The 21,167-nt window shown below is 36.5% G+C and overlaps 1 protein-coding gene across 1 annotated transcript in view; it reads left to right on the top strand.

The window, feature by feature from the left end:
• The window catches only part of Idh3a (isocitrate dehydrogenase [NAD] subunit alpha, mitochondrial), a 315,440-nt gene that overhangs the window by 155,209 nt on the left and 139,064 nt on the right, over nt 1–21,167 (top strand). The window contains exons 3-4 of the mRNA XM_081733815.1: nt 196–370; nt 7,545–7,808. Of these exons, the coding sequence (XP_081589941.1) occupies nt 196–370; nt 7,545–7,808 (439 nt within the window). The remainder of the gene's footprint in view (nt 1–195; nt 371–7,544; nt 7,809–21,167) is intronic.

Below are 21,167 nucleotides of genomic sequence, written 5' to 3'. Positions count from 1 at the left end.
AACTAAGTGAAATCAAGAGAAAGAGAGTTTTCTATTTACGATATCAATACGTTAAAACGTATTACGGTTCATTGTGAATCAAAGCAAATCTTTAGGAAGTGTAAACGTTTTCTGTCTTATTGTTTTATTTAAAAAGTGAAAACAAATAGTTTCATGTACTGTTTTTAATGACTTTCGATGTTACCTGTATGTTGTAGGTGCCAATTGAGTGGGATCCAGTTGATGTTACACCCATCAAACGACCTGATGGAACAATGGGTATTCCTCAAGCAGTAATCGATTCAGTTAACAAACATAAAATTGGACTGAAAAGTCCCTTAACAACACCAATCGGGAAAGGTTTCCGATCATTGAATTTAGCACTAAGAAAGTAAGTGTCATTTTCTTCTATCAATCGAAAATAAAAAGACACAAACAACAAGAGAAGAAATTAGTTTAAAAAGCGCTTGATTTCTTTCCTCTTTTACAGTGTGTATAGTATTACAGATGCATTTTAAGTAATTTGCGAGTTTTCACACTAATAAATTATCAGTAAACTTACAAAAAGTAATTACTTATTAATCATGTGGAATGCATTGTAATACCTCAAATTACCCACCTAGTAATGTTTCTCGTCAATCTTCCGTCCAATATTTCGAGTGAGACACTCGGCTATTCATTCTAAGCCGTACACAATGTCTTAAGTACTTTCTAATACACTGTATTCACATTGGTTTTCTTTGTCTCAACAGTGGTAATCTTTCTATATAAGAGAAGTTGGTAAATATTACGTAGAATTTAATCAATACTTATGATCGCCTACCTTTCCTAATAGTTATAGCTTGCTTTTGTTTATTATATAACAATATACGTATGTAGCCTTAATATTAGTGCACTAAATTAATTTACTAATAACCTTTTATTAGGTTTTGTGTTTCCTTTGCGATGGATTAATCAGAACACTCAACAGACACTCATAATCACTTAACAGACAATTAATTTAAATCGCTGTGTGTGAACATTGTTCACATTCAGCCAGTAAAATGATATGAGTGAATGTGTCATCTATGGACAATTTTTTTTTCGTTAAACGATAATAATATGGTAGTATTTATTCTTTTTTCTCACCCTCTCACTGAAACATGTCAGACTGAAACATGGCAGCAGTCAGGTGGCGACCACAGCGCCGAGCTGTTGCTGGCAATGTATTAAGTCAAAAACCATACCATGTGAGGAGCAGTAGATGGCAGTGTAGAGTTAACTGAGCAGACAATGATACTGAAATATGAGCGACCTGTCGGATTTCCAAAGGGGACATATTCTTGGCACTTGATTATATGGTGCGAGCGTTACGAATGTGACAAGTGTGTTGGGTGTATTAGGAGGAATAGTGTCCAGAGTGATGACGGTCTACAAAACTCACGGCAAAACCACATTTACTAAGAGGAATAGTGTCCGGAAGAAAACCCTCAGTGATAGGTCCCATCGAGCATTATCACTCAGAACCGTCGTGTGTCTGCTGTGCAAGTGACGGAGGAACTCAAGCAACACCTCTACAGTCTGCGTCGACAATCACAAACCACTGCGAGTTACGTATATGACATGGACATACGGGGATGAGCGAAACCACTCTTAAGGGACCATAACGCTTTAGCACAACAACAATGGTGTCGCAATTGTGCTACATGGATCACTGATAACTAGTCACGTGTGATATTGACGCACGAATAATCATTTATCTTACTTTAAACCACAGGACGTATTTGTGTATGGCGAAGATTGAAAGAATCGTCCTTTATTTTGTTTCGGTTAGTTATATGTATATATGCAGGATAAGTTTTTCTTGTTTTCACTTGAGACAACTGTGTAACTTCTAAACCAACAAATAAAAAATGCTGAAATTTTGTACGAACCAACATCAGTAGGGAGAATATCATTCGACTTAACTCCGCAGTAACAACAGATGAATATTGTTGCCAACCCAATATGAAGTTATATTTTTCAAAAAGTAAGTATCCGTTTAACACGTAGATTTAAAATATGTAATAAACTCGCATAGTGTCGTTTTAAAAATATAACTATGTTGCGTTGGTACTGCGGAGTAAGTCGAACAGTTTTCCTCCTATCGATGTATGCTTCATACAAAATTTCTGCATTCTTTATTTATTGGTTTACAAGTTCATGATTAGTGTCAAGTTAAAAAAACTCGCTGTGTATACACTCATGTGCAGAACTTAAGAATAATGCGATATTACCTAACACTGTTTTTGAAAAGAGTCGTAAATGGTTTGATGAGTTTATCCCAATACGGGTCCTTGACTGTTTGTTATACTTAATTTCCGATGTTATCGCTTGGCGGCGATGTGTGCAGCCATTGACGTATTAAAGTCAAGTGCACGTGCATTGGGGAAGTCACATACAGTGTACACACAGTTGTCTTGTTGACTTTTTTGCTAGTATGCGTGCTGGAGAAAGGCGCAAAGAAGCCATATTGATGAAATTTAACTTACCAGATTAATACGAGGCCTGTCTAAAAAGTATCCGACCTTAATTTTTTCCACGCAAAGTAGTGATTCTCAGGCGGCGCCACCGTGCACGGTGGAAGGAGGAACCTTAATGCGCTTGCTTGAATTTTTTCACCGCGTTCGCGTGTGCCAGTCGTGAGCTGGTGGTCGCGAAGTGAGGTGCTGTTGGTAGTGTTCGTCGGATTTAGTGTTTCTCGCAAGATGACTGAACGAATTGAGCAAAGATACTGCATCAAATTCTGTCAAAGGCTGGGTGATTCTCAAAGCCAAACAATTCGTAAGATTCAGCAGGTGTTTGGAGAAGATGCGATGGGTGTAACACAAATTAAACAATGGTTCAACCGATTCAAAGATGGCCGCACATCAGTCGAGAGTGAGCAGCGTAGCGGCAGGCCCCAAACTGCTCGGAAAACAGCTGTTGTTGAGCGGGTGCGAAATTTGGTGATGGCAGATCGCCGTTTGACAGTGCGGGAGATTGCAGAAGATGTTGGAGTGAGTAAAGATTCTGCACATGCAATTTTGCGTGACGATTTGAACATGAAACGAGTGGCTGCTAAATTTGTACCCAAGTTGTTGTCTCAGGAACAAAAAGACACCCGTTTTGACGTTGCACAGGACCTTCTGGACACCACCAACACTGATCCTGGGTATCTGAATTCCGTGATAACTGGAGATGAGTCATGGGTGTACGGGTACGACCCAGAAACAAAACAACAATCGTCTCAATGGAAGCATCCCGATTCTCCAAGGCCGAAGAAAGCGCGGCAGGTGCGTAGCAAAATCAAGGTGTTGCTGACTGTTTTCTTCGATGCCCGTGGAATTGTGCATCACGAGTACGCACCGGAAGGACAAACAGTGACAAAGGAGTACTATCAAGATGTTCTCAGGCGACTCCGTGACGCAGTCCGGCGCAAAAGACCAGACATGTGGACAGCGAAGAACTGGCACGTCCATCATGACAACGCCCCAGCACATTCATCCCAATTGATCCACACGTTCTTAGCCAAACATGGAATTACAACCGTTCGCCAACCTCCCTACTCTCCAGACCTGGCTCCTTGTGACTTCTGGTTGTTTCCAAAATTGAAGACGCCTCTGAAGGGATCCCGTTTTGAGAGTAGAGAAGACATAATGCGGAACACGACGACGGAGCTGAACAACATTCCAAAAAAAGACTTCCAGCGGTGTTTCCAGCAGTGGAAGGATCGGTGGGCTAAGTGTGTGGAAGCACAAGGGGCCTACTTTGAAGGGGATTAGGGTCCCAAATCTGTCAGGTATTCGCAACTATTTTTCTGGCCAAAGGTCGGATACCTTTTAGACAGCCCTCGTATGATGTTGCATCATCTTCCGTCCTCAGTACAATTCTAATGCAACGTGAAATGGAGCCATAGAGGTTGTGGATGGTAGTAAATGAATTATTGTAAACTTCTGGTCACAAAAAAAACGGAACTACCTTCCAGAGTCTAATTCCAAAAAGATTTCTGATCTCCTTTTCAAGGGAATTCTGTTTTCCCTTCATTCGAGAGCAATATGTGTTTTCTTTAATAGAAATAGACCATCTCGAAATTGCCTCAAATCAAATATTCAGGTGACATACGAGAACACAATCATAAAATATGACCGAAAAAAAGATGATGTTGATAAAAATAAACTAGTATACTATATGATACGAAATTAAAGCCTGTGGAAAGTACACCGTCAACAGAATAGTAAGAGAAACAAAAGGAAAAAGGTAATTGGTATGCGCTCTTGTTTTGTGCTAACGTAATGGATTCCCATGATAATGTATAATATGGGTTTGAATCCTCGCGAGGCAAGCTTTTTTTATCAATAAAGACTCTGCATTTTACTGACAAACAGAATTGCTGTTTGAATGCAAGGAATTTATAAATATGTATCACAACTATGTAATATAGTACATTAAAACGTATATATTAAACAAAATCACAACTCCTACTCCGTTTGTCTGTAACGTATATTCTTACGTGGGAGGTCCATATTCGATTTCCAGCGAGAACTCGTGTGGTTCGTATTCCATGTTAAACAATATGTCCAGGTCTTTTATAGTTTCGGTGTTGCAAGAGATGCTAAATCCCAATACTGGACAGTCTAATTTTTACCCTTGACCAGAAAGTAATATGGAAAGATGTTCATCCTAGAGAATAATTCCTAGAGAATCATCAATGTTATTAGAACAGTTATTTCTATCTTTTTCTTGGGCAGTAACATGCATATTACTCGTGGGCAGTAGCATGCATATTACCCGGAAACGGGGTTGAAGAATCACTGTGACAGAAATTGCTGGATAATACATCTAGCTCCATCCGTTTTCTAAATTATGAAGGATATTTATCCATAGAAGAGATGCATTGTCAATAAGACAGACACATTTGAAAACTCGATTTAAAACTGTAAAAATACATTAAAACCATTAAAATAAATAGGAGCTGCGAGACCCCCAAAGTGCAAATATGGGGATTTTTTTATTATTGGTTATATTTTGGTAATAAGCAAGTCGGAAATGTATTAAGTGCTTAAATATGATGGCTAAAGATGTAATGCAAGATGCCATAAGATCTTGGAGCTAAAGGAAAATGCTTAGTACTATAAAATAAGAAATTTCACATAAGGAGGCCTCTTAAGCCCCTGTTGTTAGTTTAAGGATTAATTGCTTGTAGGATGTGCACATAGTATAGGTTGGTGCATCACTCACGGTGCGAGCTATCTTGCTAAGAGACCCTCTTATTTCTAGTTTATTTTCGTATTTTCAACCCTCATAGTGACCCTGAGAAGGCTGCAATAAGATCAGTGAAACAATCGTCGGTCTGGAATTAGAAACACATGACGTATAAGCTGATAACCTTAAAGTGAAAAGTCATTTTATTTTACATCACAGTAAGAAACATAAAATAGGTAAAATCCGTGGAATGATCGGGTTGTAAATCATTAGTAGTAACTAGACACTGGATGTTAGGCAAAATATCTATTCTTTAATATTGAAGATATTCTCAAAAATAACGTTTTAAGGTTTATATGGGGGTTATAGTTTCAGTTTATGCCAATTTTATTTTGCCTATTTCGTCCCTTCCTGCCTAAATAATTGCTTTAGTGCCTAATGTTGCCTATTCTATGCATTTTCTTCGTTATAAGACTTTTTGGGGAAAAATATGTAATTTAGTGTTTTAAGAAAGGATTCGGCCTCTTCCGAGAAATATGTGTTGTTTGTAGTAATAAGAGGCCGTAAAATTTTGGACTGCTATGCGTACTGATAAAGTGGTGTAAAGTTTTGGACCGCTATGTGTACTGATAAAGTGGTGTAAAACTTTGGACTGCTGTGTGTGTAAAGTGTATAAAATTTGGACTGTTATGTGTAAAGTCCTGTATAGAAGGTATTTACCAAATACATGTAATATATTTCAAGCTTCGTTTTTCTATGTACAGCAAAAGAAGGTATTAACAAATAGGTATGGTTCCATATTCTTTGAACATTACCTATGACTTGAATTTATTTTTAATTGAATTGAGTATTTATCTTCATTATTTCAAGTTACATTTTAGTGCCTATTTTTTAAATTTTAAATGCCTATTTGTCTGCCTATTTTCCAGGTTTTTATGTCTAAACATTCGTTCTCTAATAATAATAATAATAATAATAATAATAATAAAATGACAATAACAATGACCTAAAAAAATGAAAGAAAAAGAAAAAATACGAAGAAATTAATTGACACGATGTGAATCAACTCCGAGTCTTAACGCTTGGCAGTTTTGTATGATATAATTACGTCACAATTCCTTTATGTGAAGCTGACAATTTATACTACTAGTTAGGAACGACATATGTTTTTTTAGCCATATTTTACCTTAACCGCTTAGCCAATACGAGCGTATACAGTACGCTCAGACAAATCAAGTAAAATTTCGGCATTATACGTATACCCCATGTTCGCGAGATTTTCGTTTGCGTATATTTGGAACGAATGGACGGCATACGTTGCAATTCATCAAGCATGTTGATGTTTAGAAAGCAGTGGAAAAGTATTAAAATAAAATTTTCAGACACTTGATGAACACACCATTTTGGAACTCACTTGGAATTTATTTTAAGAACCAAGGCAAGAATGAGTAATTGGATTTCCGTATGAAGCTTGTGAAAGAAATAGTTTAGAAGTGTGTTGCTCAAATTTTGCTTTGACATAAAATGGATCTCGACTCTCAAACACTTGGAACCCACTAACATAATTTGTTTTCACTCGTTTTATAATATATAAATCCAAAAGTTTGCGTGTAGCATGGCATGACAAGAACGGAAATAGGGTGTTAGAACCCTAGAGCCACTCTAGTTACGTCTCTATAGTCTCATTCCGCACTATGAGGTGAAGATTTAATAATAGTTGACCAACGGTTACTTCCCTCGTCATTCAGTTGGCAGACGCGGACCAGTCGAGTAACCTCTTCGATTCCCAGATCTGACGTCCCAGGAATTCTGTATGTGAAGACATTTAAAAGTTATTATGTACCAGGCCAAAATGAACAGCGTTCGTGAACTTCGGAAGTATATAACGCGCGACTGGGTCATTGTGGATCCTGATGTGCTCAGGTGGGTGAACGAGGACTGGATCAAACAAGTGAGCGAACTGGAGCACGTAACGTAACGGCTCATCTCCCACATTGGCATGTAAGTCACTCTTTCGGGAATAAAGTTATGCAGAAAACATCGGATTCCTTTCTGGTAGCTTTCTAGCCTAAAAATCACATAATCCCCTTCCCAGTTGAAGATTATCAGTTGGACTCAAGAAGGCCGCCAGAATGGTCGTATTCTCCAGGTGGTGATTGCTTGTTCCACCTTCAGTAGCCAAAGCGCAAATTTTGTTCCAATCCCTACAGTCATTTACAACTTACAAGAGTGTATCCAGTTCTTTGAATCACCTGTATGTAGTTAAATAGGATTATTGGGCCAATTTTGTGGTATATATTTACTTTTTCATGTCATAATACAATAGTGTAAAATATTAATGTTTTTCTGCTTTCTTGTTACAGAGAATTTGACCTGTACGCAAATGTAAGACCGTGCCGTTCATTAGAAGGTTTTAAAACTCCGTATGAAGGTGTAGATCTTATTACAATACGTGAGAATACAGAAGGAGAGTATTCAGGAATTGAGCATGAAATCGTAGATGGTGTTGTACAGAGTATTAAACTGATAACTGAAGAAGCTTCAAGACGTGTAGCGGAGTTCGCATTTCTGTATGCCAAGGAAAATGAACGGAGCAAAGTTACTGCAGTACATAAAGCTAATATTATGTAAGTGATACGCCTCATCAAATTCTTATCTTCTAGTCTAGAAATGTTTTAGATCCCAGTTGTAATTAGACGTAATTTTTGTTTTGTTAAAATTTAAAAGGAAGAACTACAGCATCATCGTAACTCTAGAGTACAATATACAAATGAGAGTAGATAATATTCTTCCTACCTTTTAAACAAATGAGTAGTATATTATGCTGGTTTTACGCCATCCACCTTTTTGATCCCTTTAAAATCCTACGTTTACGGCCTTAAATCCATGTATGTATCATATTTCAGACCACTCAGGTAGCCAGCGCCGTTGTTTTTGACCTTTTCTGGCAGGTATGAGATTCATAGTTAAGATATGAGTGGGGTGTTTATGGGAAGTGGACCGGAACCTAGTCATAGTACCTGGAAGTAGAGCGAAAATGGCCCAGAAGTAGTCAACCCCGTATAACAAACTTTGACCAGTAGTGTTAAATATGGCGGTGTTGGATCATTGCCTGATGGGAATTTTTACACCTCAAGTATGAGCTGTCCATATCTCAACAACGGCGCTACATATCGCAAAAATGACCATAGAGGGGTTAAAACCCACCATAATGTATAAACATATTAAGTCTCAATTTCCCACAACGATTTTAACCCTCCTCCTTCAAAACCCTAAAAGTAAGAGCCGCAACCAACCGTTCGTTGTGAAAACCATAAGAGATCGCTCAAAAATAACCCTTTAGCATTAAAACCTACCACGATACAGAGCACCACTGTGCACCAAGTATTATCTACCTATAACAGGCTTTATGTTACTTTTCACCGTAACCCACCGTTGTTTTCCCCAAAAGTTCAAGCTTCCCATGGGCCGCGGTGGCACAGTGGTAGCTTCGCCTCTGGTGCATGGGGTCCCTGGTTCGATCCCAGCTCGCGCCGTGTGGACTTTGTGGTGGACAAACATCGTGTTCGTGGGTTTTCTCGGGGTTCTCCCGTTTCCTCCCACTTCTTTCATTCCATCATTTCATTCATTTCTCATCTTCACCGTCTCCTTTAGCCTAACCGGCATAATCGTGTGACGTAAAACTTACATTTCATTTTTTTTTTTTTCAAATTAAGTTTACTTAAAACGTTGTATGAACCTTTAAATAAAGAACTAAGCGTAGGATTAAAGTGTTAATAATAGAAGACATTTAGAATTGGGAATTTCTAATTGATCTCTGTCGTAGTTGGGTAGATCCTTATTCTTCGAATAACATTTTTGTTTCCTTTGTCAAAAACGATCAATATTCTCCACAAGTTTCACCACTTTCTCTTTATGAGGAATGCCATCTAGTTCTTCCGAATCTAATTCCCATAATACATCCAAGGGTGAAGACAACTTACAACCAAGATATATTTCTACCGGCTGAAATCCAGTAGATTCTAAGACACATGCTGAGAGTATATTGTATCTTGATGAATTGGGCGCAATCAGTTTCATGCTCATTTACATATGTCTTCAGAATATTTTTGATAGATCGGATCTGTCTTTCCGCTTACTTGCTGCTAGGTGAGTCAGGTGCCGTAGTAACATCCTGAATTTCAAGGCTAAATAGATGTTGTTTGATATAAAAACTTGTGAAGATTTGGGCACGGTCATATACGAACTTGTTGGGAATCCCTAGTAGAAAATAAAAGCTCTCCAGTTTGTTACAGCTGATCGAGTTCAAAGTTCTTAATGACTTTATCATGACGAACTTAGAAGCCGCATTACAAACAATAAATACATACCGAAACGATCCAGAATTTGGTAGTGACCCAGCGGTATCCAAATACCAACAGTGATTATGTATCCTTGTTTTCCGAGGGTAGTAAACGCCTTGTTTCTTCCTATTACTGTCCTTGCACGTTTGACACTTGAGCATTCTTGGACATACTTCCTAACCTCAAGGAATAAGTGTTTCCAAGTACATCTTTGTGCGATAAAATCCACTATGGCGTTCTCTTAATTCATCTTCATGGAAGAACTTCATTACTTCTGGTACCATAATCGTCCGTCCTTTAGTTTTTACAAACAATATTCCATTATTTATTTTATACTTATCTGTAACCTGTTCTGTTTTAAATTGTTTCATTATTTGCTTTATTTGTTGATCATCTTCTTGCAATTCCGTGAGAGGGCGGCTAAACAGATGCAGTCCAAAAATTCGCCAGAAACAGACTACGGTTTTCCCATTAATTTACTGGATTTCATGGGATTGGTCACCAAAGTTATAGAATTCCACTCCTAGTATTAAATCTTGATAAAATATAAGCTAAAAAAAAATGGGTTAATCTCAAATGAAGTACCTTACACTGAAAACCTGATATGTTTTCAGTTACGGTATCTTATTTTCTAATTCTTTTGTGGTTACGTAATAGGCACGTTAAAGACGAATTGTCAGAGAAAATAATACAAGATTTAATTAAATGCTTTTCAGATTTTTCGAGCGAAATACAAAAAGATTTAAGTTCTAATTCAAAGATGTTCTTTCATCAATCCAACTTTGGTACTGCTTTGAAAAATAAAGCTACGTGTTGCAAGAGCATTTCTTCGTCATACTGTGAAAGAATAGCAGAAAAATCTCTTAAATGAGCTATCACAGTGAAGTACGAAGATTTGATTCATATCAAGCACCTCTAAAATTACGTGATTCACGAAGACATCTTTAATTTATTGAAATGCTTTCTCTTCTTGTGGTTCCCATTTACACTTCACAGAACGCAATTTATGCAAAGGAACCATAATTTTAGCATAATCTGGTATATACTTTTTGTAGTAATTAAAATAACCACAAATCCGATTCAACACCTCTTCAGTTCTTAGACCTACGTAACTATTGGACTGCTTCGACTCGATTCTAGTAAAGCCTCCTTCAAACTCATATTCTGAAAACTTTCCTCCAAAACCTGTTTATGAGTTCTTTTATCTTTCGTATGAATTTAGAAAATCATCACAAAAATATCTAAATTCTTTTAATCTTGTCTCGAAAAATTTTATGCATAAAGCTAGTCAGTAGAAATCAGGGATATAGAAGCAAAACCTGCTAAATCCATTTTTCAATTTTGTTAGGGAACGAAAAAAACGTGACGTCCTTACGTTTCAGAATTGTTGAACAACTTTTTTTGTTTAGTTGTAGATTTTACTCATCTGTATTAAGTAGTGACCACTAAACGAAAAAGTTGTTGTTCAAAAATTCTGAAACATGAGAGAGTCAGTTTTGTTTCGCCTCCTGACAAAATTGAAAAAATGGAATTAGCAGGTTTTTCTTCTATACCCCTGAAATGTACTACACCTAAAACCCATTGGTAATTTTATGTATGTAAATAAACGTGTAGGAGTACATATCAATGTATATTTTTTGCTATTTTCAGTGATATTCATTTGAAGAAAACTTTTCGGATGTCTAAATCCTGCCCTAAAATAACTACGGTAGTTTCTGCATGAGGACTAGCGAAGCTAGTGATTTTCACTTTTTTTATTTACTTTGATATCTGCAACGACTAAACGTTTAGATGTATCATTGTTCGTTACCAAAAAGCATGGTGAGGAATAGGGAGAGTAAGGGACTTCTTCTAAAACGCCTTCGGCTATTAATTTATCAACATGAGTTTCAAGTTCTTTTAATTTATGCCCAGTAATGTGCTAGGGTTGTAATCTAACAGAACTGGGATCCTCCGTTTTTGTTTCGTATTTCATGTAATTCCCTGGAATTAAACATGTTATTATCACAAAATAATTTAGTAGGAATGGTGCTACGTGCAGTTTGTCCTTGGCGCTGCTCCATTCCTATCTTTCCTTTCGTATCTTTCCATTAGATTTAACAAAAGTAGTTTCTGTTTTGTTCCTTGTCCAGTAACCCTGTTCTGCTTGGACACTTTAGAATAAGTGGTATTAACTTGCTTAGGTACAGTCTTAGGTTTACATTAAGAAAGCTCTGAATGAAAACTGGTAGAAGGCAATAAGTTTTTTGTCCAATGTAATGGCACTGTAAGGTTGCATAAAGTTATTACAAGTTTCATATGAAATGTATCAATTATCACGTTATGATTCAAAATAAATTGGTTACACAATAAAAAGTCGAAATGTGTTGAATTAGTTACGTAAAACAACAATGGAAAGTCTATATCATTAATTTTAATGGTAATTTTTAACTTTCTGACGAAAGATCACAGTTGTTTCACTTATTCCCACTGTTGTAAAGCTGGCTAGCATAATTTTTCCCTGCACCCTATTCCATGTCATCCATAAGTTTTTTACTTACTAAGTTTGTACAAGAAGCAGATAGTAATACAAGAGTTCGAAATACCACAAACTGATACTGGAATTAACAAAACTTGTTTATTTCTTTCCAAGTGATTTACTAATGTTCGAGAAGGATATTTTTCTGAAGACTAGTTTTCGATGAAAAAGGACAGCGATTCTTAAAATGGCTTTCTTGATTGCATGAGAAACACTGAACTTGCTTCATAGTACTTTGTTTTTGACGTTGAAAGTAACTATTCAAATGTTTAGTTGGAATTGAGTAGTTCAGCATACCTTGTATAATTTTTATATTATTACCCGTTAACGTATAACAATCTTTATTATATTTTATATAATGATCACATGATTGAGCAATGGTCATTAGTTTTGGTGCGGTAACAGGAACCTAATTGGAAAAATATTTGATATAAATATATGAGGATTCCAAATTAGTTGTTATATTACAAAATATTTGTTCTTCATAATGAAGTCCAAAAATATTAGCTATACTTAACTTCTCTTGTAAGAAAATATACGTATTTTCATGCGCTGTTGTTAATATTGCATTGATTGCTTTTAAATTTGTTAATTTTTCTGCTGGTCCAAGATTTTTATGATGCATAATTCTATAAAATTATTGGTTTACAAATTGTGTTCTACTAATAGTAGAAATAAATTTCGCAAGTAAACTAGTGCAAAGTACGATTAAATTATAGTACGGCTGATACGTCTCTGGCTCTGACAGTTCTGCACGTGGACAAAACAATGCTGCCAATTAGCCCTTTATACATTATTTTCTTTGGCTTCGGTTCTGAAGAACTAGCCATTGTTACCAATTAATAACAATACTTCTTAACAGCACACCCAAACACAAAAAGAAAAGAAAAAAGTTGCAACAACCAAACACGATCTCAATGCAGTTTTCACTCAACTATGAACAAACAAAGGGAAGAATACGGAACGGCAACAACGTCTCGTTTCCATGCCAGCGCGGTGAAAGCTCGGTCACTCATTGGGCCTTATGGGGGTGTGTCAATGTAGTATAAACCCTCGCTTTCTTTTTCGCATAGCTGTCAGAGCCAGAGATACAGCGGCGGTACTATAGCCATGCGTTTGCTCTAAACATACTACTAACACAACATCAATAAACATTTCTTGACATCTAATTATCTTATCAAAACGTACGAGAAAAATAAAACATGCATGGACATCAGTATCATCAGTAGCTGGTAAGGAATGTATTTGATTTTGCGATGCTATATACGCACTTTGTGATACATGCATTCGAGAATCGCATGCTAAATCGGGTCTAGCCATATCAGTAGAAGAGCTTTCGTTACTTAATAACGAAATTTCCGACCATTTTCAAAATTTTGAAAGGGTTATTACTACTTCCATGCAAGGTATCGCGGAATGTATTACCGCTTTATATTCTACCGTAAGGTTGTTTTTCAGAATTGCTCTCATTCAACACCTCTGTTCCACGAGGTATGTAACATATGCATTTCCTTTTAAATTATAGGCACATCTCTCTATACCTACTCTGGGAGAATATAATGCACCTTCACGTAAAGTGTTACAATGAAGCTCCCTTTCAGGGTTTTGAACATTTTGTGCGTATGGTTCCTTTTTGTGAGCTAGCCTTACGTATAGAAACACATTATATTAGGAGGTTACAAGCCTACAAATCTTTGAGGAAAGGTTGGCCTTATTTTATGCAGTTTATATTGATTTGCCCTCAGTAAATGAGGAGAAAAGAGGCTAAGATGCCTCTCATTATGAAATTAAAGGATTACATTTCCAAGCAATTGCCTTGACTTTGGTATTCAAAATTTGGAAGTTTACTACTATGTAATTCATAATATTGTTCAAGTACTTGCAACCCAGCTTGAATTATTTTATCACTGGTCATTTTATTTGCTCAAGCACCATAGTATGCTTCTTCATTACCTGCTGCAGTCACAAATACCTCTACCGTACTTTCAGATTCAAAAATACAAATTATTACCTACAAATTTATTTTCATTACCTTCTGAAAAATGTATTAGCCAATTATTACAGAGTGCCATGTCAGAAGTTTTTTTTTTTCAACACTATTCTTTCAATTTTTATACTTTGAAGGGTACGGGGAAAAAACAAGGAATGTCCATGTATGTGCTTTTTCGGATGCTTTGTCTTATCTGTTGGTGACTCTTGGCACTATTTGACTATCTATACCATGCATTCGTAGATGTAGAAATGTTCAGGTAAAAAGTGGCAAAATATTTCATAATCCTATTCTTTGTACGCGGTTTCAATATTAAAACGCCGTTATCTCGAAAATGCAGTTTTGTGACATTCCTTGTTTTTTCCCATTACCCTTCATATATTCCAGTTCTCCATTTATTTCCGTGCACATCTTTAGTGTAGCCTTTTTGTGCCAGTGCATACACCCAAGGCGGATTGTTGAACTATATGTAAAATGTATGTAACAAATTAAATGTAAGTAACACTTAAATCTAACATACCAGACCTAATTTAATGGCAGAATGACTACTGCATGGAATTACATTTAAATGATTTATAAGATTACTCATCCATCGATACGTTTAATTTCTTGTGCCCTTTTAAGAGGAGCTAAATTCTTGCCACCCGATGGTTGTAGATAGAGGTTAGTAATGGCAGACAAAGTTTGCCTAAAAGCTAACAAAAACTTTAATGAAACTGCCACTAGAGGCAGCAGCAGTTGACTGAAGTTAAAGGTCTTCATTCCGTAGACAATCTCCGTATATAGGTAATGAACACAATTATAGTTTATTTCCGTTTATGTATCTATTACGTTAGCCCGCTATACAGTATAGGATAGATCTAGGAAATCTCTGATTTTTCCTGAAGTCAAAATCTCAACGTATATGGCATCAGATCACATGTCATTTCCTATGTCCTGAACGATCCTATGAGATTTCTCTTGTTTAGAACGAGCGACATCAGGTGAGAGAAAATGAAAAGATATTTAAAAACAAAAGATAGTTTATTAAGGCAATTGTGTCGAAGTACGCACATATATAATTTATACAGGTAAGTATATTTTGCCCAAAACGCGATATAGTACATAATACTATTCTGGATGCAGTAATGGCGGGAGGCGTCATTTTTACTGCGACGCATTTTGGATCAACACCTGGCAGTCCTTATGATAAGGAAAATCACTACGTATGGCACACAAAGACAAGATTTCCTATAAGATCTTTTATAACATTTAGAAATTTCCTAGGATCTATCCTATAGTGTATAGCAGACCTTACATGCTTATTTATTGGGTCAGTCTTGCTAACGGATTGTTGGAGAGAATTTTATACAATGTTTGCTAAAGAAAGGCGCCTTTTAATTACAATCAGTTTTGTCGCCTTTCTTGCGAATCGAAATAATGATTGATTCTTTCTACACTGATTCTTTTTACTGTTGTGGCATTCTTTGTTCCAGTTGGGGAGAAAGAGTTTGAGTATTTCGTTCTATAAATTTTCCCCCTTTACCTAAGTTTGCGTATTTCATTCTACAAATTTTCCCGTTCAGCTAAAATTAATTCATCGGGAATTTCGTCTGCATTCGGAGATTTTCTCTCTCTCTAATTTCTTCATATCAATTTCGATGTTTGTTCTGTTGTGGAATATGTGGGTATGCTGTATGCTTTTCAATATGCCCACGAACATTATCATTGCAGTACATACTTAGTAACTTCTCAAAGAAATATTTTCACTTACCGAAAATACTATCCGTATCGCTGAGAATATTTCGATCGGTTTTCGTTAATATATAAACACGACGTTGATAGTCTTTCTTAAATTCGCTGAAGCCTCTATACATCTGTCGAATATTTTACTTTTTACTGTTATCTTCACGTTCAATAATTTTAGCCTTGAAAAAATCACGTGTCTTTGTTCTAAAAAGCTTTGGAAGTTTCTTGTCTAATACGGATAAGATTTTTAGTTCTATCGTTCGAACTTTGTGGCCAACGCACTTTTGCCTCTTTTCTTCTTTCTTCTAGTTCAGTGCTTTCGTGCTCGAACCATATTTTTGCTCCTATGTATCTCCGCGTGACCCAGCTTTTGCTGAAATCTCAATGCTATACCTAATTTTAACCCAAGTATCCTCAACAGTAATGCATTCCGAAACTTGCAAAACCGAGAATCTATTCGGTACTTCAATCTGATATTCCCGTCTTACCTGATCCTCCTCAAATTTCTTTAAATTAAGCCTCTTCGTTATCAGATGCTGATTATTTCTTTTTTTTCTACGATAATCTCTCTCTTATAATTGCTGCTTCTAGATAATGGACAGTATCACAATCAGGTTCTATAAACGACCGGATATATTATGCTAGTCTGTTTTCTTTTATTTACCAAACTAAGGTCAATTTGATTATGTGTTTTTCCGTCTCATGAGGTCAAAGTATATTTATAAATATCACGATGTGGAAATTTTGTATTCTTTACATCATGCATGTGCAAATTGGAACAGGAGGTGAGCCAATCACAGAGGACTTACTCGCATCGTACATATTCAATGGAGACAATCGTACACTAACATCACAGGGGCACAAAAACTGTTATAAAAGTGACCAACATATTTACAAAATTAGAAAAATATATTTATTACTATTTCCCCTTTACCATTTCAATGAGAAATTTGATCCTGAACATTGATTTTATCTCAATGTTCAGTGGTACACTGGATGTTCCAACGCGGAGAATATTTTCAAGTTGGGCATCAGTTATCCAAGAAAAAGTTTCAATCCAGTTTAAGAGATTACGTACGAAATACTTTTCAATAACGGATCAGGCGGGCCGGATGAAAGAGTTCAATGAGCCGGAACTGGCCTGGGGGTCTGCTGTTGCATGACTGCTTTACATAATGGTTTTGGATGTTGCAAAATTCGCAAGTCTAACACCGTTATCGTTACTTTCTTTGTGTGGATGTTTGTTTCGTATAGTAGGTTTGAAAATGTCTTTTTGTCGTACCGCATTGAAATCTATAGAATTTTCATATGATATGCGGGAGTTGGGAAAATACACGTTCTACTTCTTCGTAAAAATTGTCCTACATGAGTTATATTCGTTTACAACAATAATATCGAACCACCGACTCTTCTATATTTATATACGAAATAAGAGAGAGAGAGAGAGAGAGAGAGAGAGAGTGAGTGTGCGTGTGTGTGTGAGAGAGAGTGAGTGAGTGAGAGATCAAATAGGCGCATGCATACCTTCTGGAGCTGAAGCTGCCGTACATGTTGCTAGAATGTTTTACTCCTTTCCACACTCACAAGTGAAGGCAGTTTTGAAAAACGATTTCCGAAAATGCATTCAATGAAATCAACCGAGATTCCATGCTAGCTGCAGTAAAAAAATCACTTTCCGAATTTCTATCCCTATGTTTTTCAGTGCTATTCTGAACCTAGCAACCTCTTTGTAGGAGACAATATTATCTTTTCTCAACAAGGCGTTCAGCAGGAAAACTCCTATGTCCAGCAAAGTATATATATAGATAGATAGATAGATAGATAGAATTAGGGATGGCCAATTCCGGAATTCGGAAAAATTCCGGAATTTAGAAATATTCCGGATTTCGGGAAAATTCCCGATTTTGAAAAAAATCCGGATTTCGGAAAAATTCCGGAATTCAGAAAAATTCCAAAAAATCCGGAATTCAGAAAAATTCCGGAATTCGGAAAAATTATTTTTTCTTTTTGTAATCCTAAGAATTTTGTTCAAATGCAAACGAACAAATTTCCTTTTTGTAATCTTAAGAATGTATGATGCAAGTTAAGCTGAAACTTACATCCTAAAGTATACACTACTCAATCTTCCCATGGTTAATGAGATGTAATCCAAAAGTACGATGTGTTCCTAATATTTAATTTTAGTTTTACTGTGATATTGTCCAGAGGTAAGACACATATCACACTGAGATAAACAACAACTTGACATAATGAAGATGTTATCATACGTAGTTTTCCAGAAAATCGTGAGAAACGAATTTTTATGAAGTTAAAATATGCGTCGCTTGTTGCCAGTGTGATGCAATTAATAACTTTATGCTGGTATAGTGGGGGGCGCGGTGGCTCAGTGGTAGAGCGTTCACCTCCGGTGCTTGGGGTCCCTGGTTCGATCCCAGCTCGCGCCGTGTGAACTTTGTGGTGGACAAACACCGTGCTCGTGGGTTTTCTCGGGGTTCTCCCGTTTCCTCCCACTTTCTTCATTCCACCATTTCACTCATTTCTCATTATCACCGTCTCCTTTAGCCTAACCGGCATAACTGTGGGCCGTTAAACTTAAAGATTTCATTTCATTTCATGCTGGTATAGTATTATTATTATTATTATTATTATTATTATTATTATTATTATTATTATTAATCGTTTATGTACTGTAAAAGAAAAATATGAACCGTTAAGTAGTAGATTTTATCTGTTGTGTATGGATATCTTCTAACAGTAATAACAAATTGCTTGTAAATACGCAATGATTATCAAGGACAATGGCATATTAATGTAAGGACTACTCTGCAGACTAGCAATAAACAATAAAGAATAACAGATAAACAATAGTTGCAAAAGAAAAAAGTAACTAACTTGGGCACGTCAGGGGACATCCACATTGCGCATTATGTTCGCGAGAATATAGGGACGCATTGAGACTAGCTAAGAGCGTGGTGTTATTATTATTCAAAGGGCCGTACGATGGAGGCATTAACGTTAATGTTAATGGCACTAATGAGCACTTACTTGCTCTAACGGTTAACCTCATTTTTGAGATGATTCTTAGAAGTGGGCATGCAGTTAGAAGACTTATATCCATTATTTAAAAAGCACACGTTATCTGTGGAGTACTAACGATTTGCGTCACTATCGAACACTAACGTAGCACTAGCGACGTTTAAAGTCGAAATTGGGGTCTGACATAAGTGGCTTGTCAACTTCACGTACATTATATTTTCCTTGAATGAGAGAATTGCGCCCGGGAAATTTGCGCCCTTCCACAAAAATAGGAAAAAATGCGCTCGCAATATATTTGCACTGGGATGTTTGCGCCCTACCCCAAAAAGAGGGGAAAATGCGCCGGCTATATATTTGCACTGGAATGTTAGCACTCTACAATTCAACTTATTTTTGTATTGTGTAAAGTAACTTCCACTCACACTTGAACTAGGCTTGCCTCTTATCGTCTCAGTGAGTTACTCCATCCGTTATAATATTCCGAACAAATGAAAAAAATACAATTTTAGTTCACTAAAGGGCAATCCATACAAATACAATTTTTCATTATACTACAAAATTTACAATAAAAGTATAAATGACTGATATATAATTATTTATTAATATAATCAAAGAGTATAATTTAATCTACAAAAGGCTGTTTGGCTCTACCCAGATATCTCTGTTCACAATCCTTGCGAGTTGTTTGGCATTTCAGGACACAAAATATAGAAAAGAAAATGTAAAGTGAATGTAAAATCAGGTCAGTAATATTATCAAGAAAACTATGTACAGTGTGTTTACTTGCTGGAATTACACTTCAAATACACAATTGCGTTCAGTCGTTCTTTCAGAAAAAATGTTCCGGGGGGCACATTTAGTATTCCGGAGGGGGGGTCACTGCTGGTACTATTCTATTTATTATTATATTATAGACGTATTATTTTGGTCTCCTCCGAGGGGGCACTCTGAGAGCTCTGGGGAGGCCAGTGTTCCCCCAAAATCATTTCTGGAAGAAGCAGTGATTGCGTTGATCCGTTGTGTTCTTTTGGCTTATATTCAAGTTTATTCTCCCCTTATATAGCCACAATAAAAATTAATCACAAATGGCATGGTTGTGGGTGGAGGATTGTTTATGCTGTAATGTCAGCCCCTCCGAGCAAATGCGTAAGCTCGAATAGGTTCTTTTATTTCGCAGGGCTCAAACTTCCCGGTGGAGGTACACCGCAGGCGCAATTTTCCCTGTTCTTGAGGTAGGGCGCAAATTTCCCAGGCGCAAAATTATCGACACCGTTCGAATTACCTCGGAAGACTATATCTTTTTCAATACTTTTTTTATATTCTTTTACTCGAGATTTCTTCATAGCTTCTTATTAAAATACTTACTAACATATCCTCATTTTATTGTCCTAACCAATCAATATGGGTATATTGTCAGTAAAATATTTAGATTGATCGAGCCTCTGGTGTGTAACCACAGTATTTCATATCATCCCCCCATTAGAAATCTTGGCTAAACGAACCAATATATGTTGCCAATAAAATAGTTTAGAATGATTGAGCCCCTGGTAAATAACCACAGTATTTCGTGACAGACCCCCCCCCCTTCCTATTATCATATTCTAGCTACGTGCCTGACTCAGCTAATTCTCTACATTCTTTACCAAGCACACATTTTCTAAAGCGGAAAATGCTCTCTAAATACCTAAGCTCATTATTTTCAGCAGATGCACAAATTGGGTAACATTCTATCTACATGAATGTTATATATGTCGATTACTGGAAACCGCTTCTCGCTATCTATTACCATATTTACTATATGATGATTAACGTTAAAACCGGAAATGGTTGATTTGTACCGCTTCCGGTTTGAATATTACATTCATCAGGGAACTCGATTCTTAACTATTGACTCTGTACATCGTGATGGTAATCATCAGATAGTTCTTGAGACTGTTTGTTTCACTGACGGACAGAATGAATATATGGCTATAGAGTTTTGATAAACTAAATTCGTTAATGAGTGATGATGGAACAAATATAAGAAAGGGAACCAGGAGTACCACCGGGAAAATTTTCGAACACAAACTTAGCCATCGAAAACCCACATGTCCTGGGTTAGAATACCATAGACGAAAACTCTACCACTGAGTCATCAATCACCCGCTTATTAGTTTTGTTATTATATTAATATAAATTAATGAATGCCTGCTTATGTTAATTATTGAACAATTACATTGTATACTTCGTAAAGTCAAAAATTATAAATTTGTATTTACTGTACATAGGTATCTTGACAATAAGCGAATGTTATTAGAATATTTGTTGAGATTTCTTTTCCTTCACTGCCTTTCGTCTGGTTAAAAAGTAGTTTGCAGTGCTTTGGAGCAGC

Source organism: Thermobia domestica, chromosome 12, assembly GCF_964235325.1.
Source record: "Thermobia domestica chromosome 12, izTheDome1.hap1.1, whole genome shotgun sequence".
Lineage (NCBI taxonomy): Eukaryota > Metazoa > Arthropoda > Insecta > Zygentoma > Lepismatidae > Thermobia > Thermobia domestica.
Note: the sequence above shows the minus strand (reverse complement) of the source record. Positions and strands in the feature narration are given on the sequence as shown.